At 70.0% G+C, this 8746-nt stretch overlaps 1 protein-coding gene across 1 annotated transcript in view; it reads left to right on the top strand.

Moving 5' to 3' along the window:
- The window catches only part of LAMA5 (laminin subunit alpha 5), a gene marked incomplete in the record, with an annotated part of 67947 nt that overhangs the window by 54893 nt on the left and 4308 nt on the right, over positions 1 to 8746 (top strand). Inside the window, 32 exon segments of the mRNA XM_014591307.1 lie at positions 36 to 165; positions 342 to 442; positions 514 to 694; positions 784 to 933; positions 1359 to 1510; positions 1581 to 1691; positions 1857 to 1968; positions 2406 to 2576; positions 2766 to 2962; positions 3060 to 3176; positions 3326 to 3480; positions 3734 to 3875; positions 4016 to 4118; positions 4675 to 4785; positions 5040 to 5219; positions 5293 to 5441; positions 5517 to 5687; positions 5771 to 5907; positions 5979 to 6094; positions 6097 to 6128; positions 6284 to 6526; positions 6644 to 6766; positions 6832 to 6978; positions 7050 to 7193; positions 7326 to 7456; positions 7561 to 7731; positions 7804 to 7918; positions 8002 to 8147; positions 8210 to 8278; positions 8280 to 8394; positions 8470 to 8631; positions 8722 to 8746. The exon segment at positions 8722 to 8746 is cut by the window's right edge and continues 120 nt beyond it. Coding sequence (XP_014446793.1) covers positions 36 to 165; positions 342 to 442; positions 514 to 694; positions 784 to 933; positions 1359 to 1510; positions 1581 to 1691; positions 1857 to 1968; positions 2406 to 2576; positions 2766 to 2962; positions 3060 to 3176; positions 3326 to 3480; positions 3734 to 3875; positions 4016 to 4118; positions 4675 to 4785; positions 5040 to 5219; positions 5293 to 5441; positions 5517 to 5687; positions 5771 to 5907; positions 5979 to 6094; positions 6097 to 6128; positions 6284 to 6526; positions 6644 to 6766; positions 6832 to 6978; positions 7050 to 7193; positions 7326 to 7456; positions 7561 to 7731; positions 7804 to 7918; positions 8002 to 8147; positions 8210 to 8278; positions 8280 to 8394; positions 8470 to 8631; positions 8722 to 8746 — 4309 coding nt within the window.

Genomic DNA, 8746 nt, shown 5'->3' with positions numbered 1-8746 from the left:
CGCCCGGGGCCCGCAGCGGCAACGGCGCCCCCAACATGCTGTTCAGCGACTGCGCCCCCCGGACGGGGGCCTGCCGCGGCTGCCTGCGCCACACCACCGGGCCGCACTGTGAGAACTGTGCTGCCGGCTTCTACGGCAACGCGCTGCTGCCCGGCAACTGCACCCGTAGGCACCACGTGGGACCCAGGGTGCTGTCCAGCTGGGGCGGTGCAGGACCCTCTGCCGGGTGGACGTAGGCCAGACCAGGTGGAGCCGGGTGGTGGGGGGAGGGCCGTAGGGTTCCTAGAGGGCTCCTGTGGGACGGGAGGACCCGGGCTGTCGTCACGGGCCGCCTTCTGCAGGGTGTGACTGCTCCCCGTGTGGGACAGAGGCCTGCGACCCCCACAGCGGGCGCTGCCTCTGCAAGGCGGGCGTGACCGGGCTGCACTGTGACCGCTGTCAGGTAGGGCCTGGGTCTTGGGGCTGGTGGACAGGGTCGCACGGGGCAGGCATGACCGTGGTCTGTGCTCGCAGGAAGGACACTTCGGCTTCGATGGCTGTGGGGGCTGCCTCCCCTGTGCCTGTGGACCTGCCTCCGAGGGCTCGGAGTGCCACCCGCAGAGTGGGCAGTGCCACTGCCAACCAGGGGCAGGGGGACTCCAGTGCCGCGACTGTGCCCCTGGTCACTGGGGCCTCCCCGAGCAGGGCTGTAGGCGTGAGTGCCGGCGGGGCCCAGGGCGGGTGGGCAGTGAGAGCGGGTACCCTGAGGCCAGAGGTCGGCCCTGCTCACCTGTCACCCCACAGCCTGCCAGTGTCCAGGTGGCCGCTGTGACCTGCACACGGGCCACTGCACCTGCCCCCCGGGGCTCGGTGGGGAGCGCTGTGACACCTGTACCCAGCAGCACCAGGTGCCTGTGCCCAGCAAGCCCGGGGGCCACGGAATCCACTGCGAAGGTGTGCCTCTTTCCCCCCGCCCTCCCTCCCCACTAGACCCGGGTGGAGTGGAGGCCCGGCCTGCCCCGCCCTGCCCCGGTGACCCTTATGCTGACCTCGACCTACCAGAGTGGTCTCAATGGCCCCTCTCGATGTCCTGAAGGAGCCCTGGATTCTGATGACCTCATGCCACTCTCCGGCCCCTGTCAGTGCCAAGGGTCCGACCCTAACCCCTGCCCTACCCCAGCTGCTGACATTCACGCCCCAGTGACCTCCTGACCCCTGTGATGACCTCCCAGCTGGCCCTGGGGGCCCCGCACTGAGTCCCTATTAATCCTGTGACTTGCACCCCCACAACCCCCACAGCTCTTCCTGGGCTGCCCCTTGCCCTCCGCCCTGCTCTGCCCCCTGCCGGGTGGGGCTGACATAACCCCACGTCCTCACAGTGTGTGACCACTGCGTGGTCCTGCTCTTGGACGACCTGGAGCGGGCCGGCGCCCTCCTCCCCGCCATCCGCGAGCAACTGCATGGCATCAATGCCAGCTCCGTGGCCTGGGACCGGCTGCGCAGGCTGAATGCCTCCGTCACCAGCCTGCAGGTACTGTATGCCCACACCCCCTTGCCCCTGCCCCACCACACTGCGGACCCTCACCTTCCACCCTCCTCAGGGCCAGCTCCGGGGCCCCTCGGGCCTCCGCCAGGAGATGGTGCACCAACTGGGGACCCTGGAGCGACAGAGCGTCAGCCTCGGGCAGGATGCACGGCAGCTGGGTGGCCAGGCAGGACCCGAGGCTCCATCCCCCGGGACCCCAAGCACTCCCTAGCTGCCCCGACTCCAGGCCCCCTTGTCCCCTGACCCTCGGTTGGCTCTGGCACCCGCAGACTGGCCGGCCCCCAGCTTTCCCCACTGGCAGGGCTGATGCTGATGGGCACTCCACCCACAGGCCGTAGGGGCCCGCGAGCAGGCGGGCCAGCTGCTGGACAGCGCTGTGGCCACTCTAGGCCGGGCACAGACACTGCTGGAGGCCATCCGGGCCATGGACCTTGCCCTAAGCGGTAGGGCTGGTCCTGTGGGTGGTGTGGGCTCCGGTAGGCGGGGGGCCCTGGGTCACCGTCTAGGACCAGGCTTGCAGAGGGCAGGGCCAGCAGAGGGCAGGGCCAGCCTGCTGGAACTGGAGCTGGTGCCTCGCCGTGAACAGCCCCGGGAGGGAGCTGGGCCTGGGCAGGACACGAGGGCAGGCCCCCGTGGGAAGTCCAGCCCCCGCTCAGCTCCCCGGAAGACAGTCTCCCACTACACACTGAGCCGCAGGGCCTAGGGGACATCGGGGCCTCCAAGTCCAGCCAGCGGGTGGGGAGGGCGGAGTTTCAGCCGAGAGCTGTTGGGGTAGGTGCCAGTGAGGCAGTGCCCAGGCCCGGCATGTGCAGATGGGGTGCGGGCGGGGTTGGCATCTCAGAAGCCAGTGGGCAGAGGTCTGAGGACCCTCCTCCCGCAGAGCTGCAGACCCAGACAGGCCACCCGTCTCCGGCCAATGCCTCGGCCCCATCGGGGGAGCAGCTGCGCCGCGCCCTGGCTGAGGTTGAACGGCTGCTCAGGGCGATGCGCAACAGAGACCTGGGGGCCCCGCGGGGGGTGGCCCAGGCGGAGCTGGCTGAGGCCCAGAGACGTGAGTGGCGTTGGTACTTGGGCAGAGCGGGGAGGACAGGGGCCTGGCCTGGGGGCCCTGAGCTCTGAGCAGCAGGCACTGGCATCAGACTGATGGCAGAGGGGTGCTACGTGGGTGCCCAGCAAGCACGGGCTAGCGGACATGACTCGCCAGGGATCTGCAGCGGTAACCTCTCCCCGCCTCGGCCAGTGCTGGCCCGTGTGCAGGAGCAGCTGGCCGGCCGCTGGGCAGAGACCCAGGCTCTGGCTGCACGTGCCTGGGACCAGCTGGCCCAGCACGAAGCCGGCCTCATGGACCTGCGCGAGGCCCTGAACCGAGCCGTGGGTGCCACGCGGGAGGCCGAGGAGCTCAACAGCCGCAACCAGGAGCGCCTGGAGGAGGTCCTGGTGAGGGACCACCCAGCCCAGCTCTGCCCCACCCTCAGACCCGCACCCTCACCCCTACCCTGGCCACATCGCTTATCCCCAACCCCCTTGCCTTCAGCGATGGAGGCAAGAGCTGTCCCGAGACAATGCCACCCTGAAGGCCACTCTGCAGGCTGCCAGGGACAGCCTGGCCCACGCCTCCGACTTTCTCCGCGGCACCCACCGGGCCAGGGAGGTGAGCACGGCCCCGCCCCATCACTGCCCTGCTTGGTCACAGCCACGGGGTCCCCCACGTGTCTCTGGTCTGCTGAGTGTGGGCTCCCAGATCTGGTGGGTAGCGAGTAGGGGTCAGGGTGAGGTCCCACTGAGCCCACCCACCCCCAGGAGCTCGAGCGCCTGGCCGCCAGCCTGGACGGGGCCTGGGCGCCGCTGCTGCAGAAGATGCAGACCTTCTCGCCGGCTGGAAGCATGCTCGGTGTGGTGGAGGCGGCCGAGGCCCATGCAGAGCGGCTACACCAACTGGCACTAAACCTGTCCAGGTGCATCCCAGAGGGGAGGATCCGCCACTGTGGGGCAGCAGGCCAGAGGGTGGCAAGCCTGGAAGGCTCCCTGGAGGAGTGGGGCCTTCTTCCACCTCACAGGGAGCAGCAAAGGCATGTCTGGCAGGTGGAAGAACGTGAGCTAAGGCTGGATTCCTGGCAAGCCGCCCAGCTGCTGTGACAGCACAAGGCAGCACAGCAGGCTTGGGGTTCAGGTCCCCACCCACACGTGTGTTCTCACCCTTCACCGCAGCATCATTCTCGGGGTCAACCAGGACCGCTTCCTCCAGAGGGCCCTCGAGGCCTCGAAGGCCTACACCAGCATCCTGAAGGCTGTGCAGGCTGCTGAGGGGGCTGCCGGCCAGGCCCTGCAGCAAGCCAGCCACGCCTGGGCGGTGTGGGTGGCCCGCCGCCGGGCCCCGGCAGCAGCCCAGCCACGCCTGGGCGGTGAGCCTGCCCCGCCCTCCCCGTGCCCTCCCCACCCTCCCCGTGCTCTGCCGGGCAGGTGTGAGCGTGTCCTGTCCCCGCCACGCAGACGGTGGTGCAGCGGGGCCTGGCGGCCCGGGCACGGCAGCTGCTGGCCAACAGCAGTACCCTGGAGGAGTCCGTCCTGGGGGAGCAGCGCAGGGTGGGCCTTGGTGAGTGCGGGGCCCTGAGGAGTGTCTGTGACATCTGAGTGTCCGGTTTCCTGGCGACCTTGGGCCCCGCACATCTTGGGGGTCTGCGGGCTGTGGTGTGTGACTTGGGTAGTGTGGCTTCGGAGGCCGCTGCCTGTGTGCCCCATTCCCGCCTGCTTGGTCACCCCTGGGGCCCTGGCAAGGCCTGCACCTCGGCCTCCCGGGAGGTGCCTGTGGTTTCCCACCGCCTGGCCTGAGGGCTGTGCGCCACCATGCTGTGGGACGGGGAAGGGTGGGCCACGGCTTGTGTACCAGACAGGCCGATGGCTGACTGGCTTCACCTGCACCCGGGGCTCAGGACGCCTGCGGGAGCCAGGAAGCCTTCAGGGACTGTGGCTGCCCTGAGACGCACGCTCCCACACCACCCTCCCTAACCTAAGCCGAGGGCCCCGTCCGCGTGTCCCTGTCCACCTGTCTGAGTGTGTGTCGGCCTTGGTCCTTCTGGGGTCGGATGGGCCCAGGTGGGCCACACCTGTGTAGGGGCAGTGCCCCTTGGAGCTGACGTTGCCCCCCACAGCGCGGGCCGCCCTGCAGGGCACTGGGACGCAGCTCCAAGGCATCCGGGACAAGAAGCAGCAGCTGGAGGCCCAGGTCCAGGGAGCCCAGGCCATGGTGGCCATGGACACAGGTACCTGGAGGCCTCTCCTCGCCCTGGCCTGTCCCTGCTGTCCCCTGAGGGGTCACTAGCCAGCTGTCCAGCGGGCTCATGGGGGCTATCTGGAAGGGCTGCCGGGGTCGGTTTTGCCCATGCTGGGCTGTGGGGCCTGAGGCCCTCACAGGTGAGGCAGGGAGGGGAGTGGCATCCTGGCGGGGGACTTGCGGACCTGAAGCGGGGTGGTCCTTGCCCGTCCCTCCACCGAGCCTGCCCTGTGCCGACTGCAGATGAGACAAGCAAGAGGATCGCCCACGCCAAAGCCATGGCTGCCGAGGCCCAGGACACGGCTGCCCGGGTGCAGTCGCAGCTACGGGACATGCAGAGGAGCCTGGAGCAGTGGCAGGGCCAGTACGGAGACCTGCGCGGCCAGGACCTTGGCCAGGCGGTGCGCGATGCAGGCAGCTCAGGTGGGCTGCGGCCCTGGGGGCCCTGCGGGGCAGGCGGCAGGCTGGTGCTCAGGGCCACCCTCTGTTCCTGCAGTGTCCACTCTGGAGAAGACGCTGCCGCAGCTGCTGGCCAAGCTGAGCCTCCTGGAGGACCGCGGGGCGCCCAACGCCAGCAGGGCCCTGTCCGCCAGCATCGGCCGTGTGCGGGAGCTCATCGCCCAGGCCCGGGGAGCTGCCGGCAAGGTGGGGTGTGTCCCAGGGCGGTGGGCACCGGATCGCAGGTGTGCAGCTGCTGATGGGCCGCACTCCCACACGTAGGTCAAGGTGCCGATGAAGTTCAGCGGGCGCTCTGGAGTGCAGCTGCGAGCGCCGCGGGACCTGGCCGACCTGGCCGCGTACACTGCCCTCCGGTTCTACCTACAGAGCCCTGAGTCGGCGCCGGGGCAGGACGCGGGGGACCGCTTCGTGCTGTACATGGGCAGCCGCCAGGTACTGGGAGGCCCGCCTGCGGTGGGGAGCAGCCCGTGGTAGGGACGGAGCCTGGGCCCGTGCTCACTGCCGGCTCTCCCCAGGCCACCGGGGACTACATGGGCGTGTCCCTGCGCGGACGGAGGGTGCACTGGGTGTACCGGCTGGGCGAGGCCGGGCTCGCAGCACTCAGTGTGGACGAGGACGTGGGCGAGCAGTTTGCGGCCGTCAGCATCGACAGGTGGGAGGCCCCAGCACAGGCCGGCTGCCAACCCCGGCCTTGTCCACGCCTCACCTTCCCTCTGCCCGCAGGACCCTCCAGTTTGGCCACATGTCTGTCACGGTGGAGAAACAGACGGTCCATGAGACCAAGGGTGACACGGTGGCCCCTGGGCCAGAGGGCCTGCTCAGCCTGCACCCCGATGACTTCGCTGGGGGGGGGGCCCCCCCAGCCACTTCACGGTGAGCCTGGCCCGGCCACAGGCAGCCTGCTTGCCCTCCCCCGGGAGGTGCTTCCTGGCACCCAGCCGCCGTCCGTCCTGCCATAGCCCGAGCCTTGCGGGGCAGTCTCCAGGGACAGGGCTGATGCAGCTCCCTGACCGGCGCTGTCCCCGCAGCCCCCTGTGCCACTCCGCCTCCCGGGCTACCAGGGCTGCATCGAGATGGACACGCTGAACCAGGATGGGATCAGTCGCTACAACGTCGAGAGGACCTTCCACCTCAACACGAATGGCTCGTACCTGGACGGCTCTGGCTTCGCCCGCATCAGCTTCGAGAGTCAGATGGCCAGCACCAAGCGCTTCGACCAGGAGCTGCGGCTGGTGTCCTACGACGGGATTGTCTTCTTCCTGAGGCACCAGGTGCCATTCTCCCTGCCACCCCCGCTAGCCTGTCCCCCGGCTGCCCTTCTCCCCCGCTGACCCTGCCTCCCCGGTGCTGACCGTGCACCCCTGCTGCCCGGCCTCCTCGCCCCCCAGAACCAGTTCCTGTGCCTGGCGGTCCGCGAAGGCAGCCTCGTGCTCCTGTACGACTTTGGAGCCGGCCTGAGGGAGGCAGTCCCGCTGCAGCCACTGCCGCCCCTGACCGCGGCCAGCAAGGCGGTAAGGACAGGGCGGGCGCCGGGGGGGGTGGGGCTGGTAGACCCTGAGGTGCCCGCTGCCCGCAGATCCAGGTGTTCCTGCTGGGCGGCAGCCGCAAGCGTGTGTTGGTGCGTGTGGAACGGGCCACGGTGTTCAGCGTGGAGCAGGACAACGCGCTGGAGCTGGCCGACGCCTACTCGGGCGTCGGCTTCGGCTGCACCGCGGACCTGCTGGTGAGCTGCCGCCCCCAGGTCGCGCCCTGGCCGCCACGGCGCCGGCTCACACGCCCTCCTCGCGCTCGCAGGTGGGCCGCACAGTGACGCTCCACGGCCGGGGCTTCCTGCCCCTGGCCCTCCCAGATGTGGCGCCCCTCACAGGCGACGTCTACTCCGGCTTTGGCTTCCGCAGCACCCAGGGCAGCGGCCTGCTCTACGACCGGGCGTCCCCGGTGAGGCCCGTCCCCACACCTCCTGGCCACCCGCCCGTGCCCCATCCCAGGCCGTAGTCTCGGGGCTCCGATGGCTGTTGGGAAGGAGTCTGGGCCCCTGACCTGACTGACCGCCCTGGCCACTGTCCTCAGGACGGGCCGTGCCAGGTGACCCTGCAGCAGGGGCACGTGACCCTCCGGATTCTGAGGACCGAGGTGAAAACTCGAGGGGCCTTTGCCGACGGCGCCCCCCATTACGTGGCCTTCTATAGCAACAGCACAGGGTGAGCCCGCCCGCCCTGCCGTGCCGCGTCGGGTGGGTCGGGCGGCCCTGCGTGGCCCTGCGCGAGATGGGACAGGCCCAGGGAAATGCTGCCCTGGCCTGCAGGGTCTGGCTCTACGTGGACGACCAGCTGCAGCAGATGAAGCCCCACCAGGGCCCGTTTCCCGGGGCCCAGCCACAGCCTCAGAGGCCCCTGCGACTCCTCCTGGGAGGCCAGCCCGCGCCTGGCACCTCCCGCAACTTCAGCGGCTGCATCGGCAACGTTTTCGTGAGACGGTGAGCAGGGTCCCTGGGGGTGGCAGCGGCGAGACCCGTGGCCCCAGCTGCTGACGGCTTCCTCATCACCAGGCTCCAGGGGCCACAGCGTGTGCTTGACCTGCAGCAGAACCTGGGCGGCATCCATGTCAGCACAGGCTGCGCCCCGGTCCCCCACACCCGGACCCTGCGGGCCGCCGCTCAGAAGGTGGGTGCCTGGGCTGGGGCCGGGTGGAGCTGGCAGGGGTGGGGACAGCCTGTGCTGGAAGCCCTGCCCCCTCTGTGCCCCAGGCCTCCCGCCGCAGCCGCCCGCCTGCTTCGGACAGCGCCTGCCCACTGCCCCTGCACCTCAGGACCACCCCAGATGCCTACCGGTTTGGGGGTCCCCTGTCCAGTCACCTGGAGTTTGCACGCATCCCGGCCCCCCACAGGGACTGGTAAGGCCAGGCTGGGATGGGGGTGGGGGACTGCCTGGGCTGACCGTCCCTGTCCCCTCCAGGTCCCACCTCTCGATGTTGGTCTACCCTGAAGCCTCCCATGGCCTCCTGCTCCTCGCGGACCCCCTGGCGGCCCTCCCTGGTACTCTTCCTTAGCCAGGGACACTTGGTTGCTCAGACAGAAGGCCCCGGGGCCCAGCTCCGCGTCCAGAGCCGCCAGCGTGCCCAGGCTGGCCAATGGCACTCGGTGAGGGGCCGAGGGGCTGAGGGGAGGGGACCCGGGCCCTGTCCCTGGGAGCATCCCTGACCGGCCCTCCCCCAGGTGTCTGTGCGCTGGGGGAAGAGGCTGATCCAGTTGGTGCTAGATGGCGTCCGGACCTGGAGCCAGAAAGGGCCCCGGCAGAGGCACCAGGGGCCGGAGGTCCCCCGACCCCGCATTCTCGTGGCCGGGGGCCTCCCAGATGGCCGCAGCTCCCAGCTCCCGGTGAGGACGGTCTCCGGCCCCGCCTAGCCTGGCCGCTGCCCACCTCCCTGGCAGCCTGGCCTGGTCTGACCCCAGCCCCCGCTCCCACAGGTGACCACCGGCTTCAGCGGCTGCG

The sequence above is a fragment of the Tupaia chinensis genome, unplaced genomic scaffold (genome assembly GCF_000334495.1).
Source record: "Tupaia chinensis unplaced genomic scaffold, TupChi_1.0 Scaffold000558_1, whole genome shotgun sequence".
Lineage (NCBI taxonomy): Eukaryota > Metazoa > Chordata > Mammalia > Scandentia > Tupaiidae > Tupaia > Tupaia belangeri.
The sequence above is the reverse complement of the archived record's forward strand: the minus strand, read 5'-3'. Positions and strand labels throughout refer to the sequence as shown.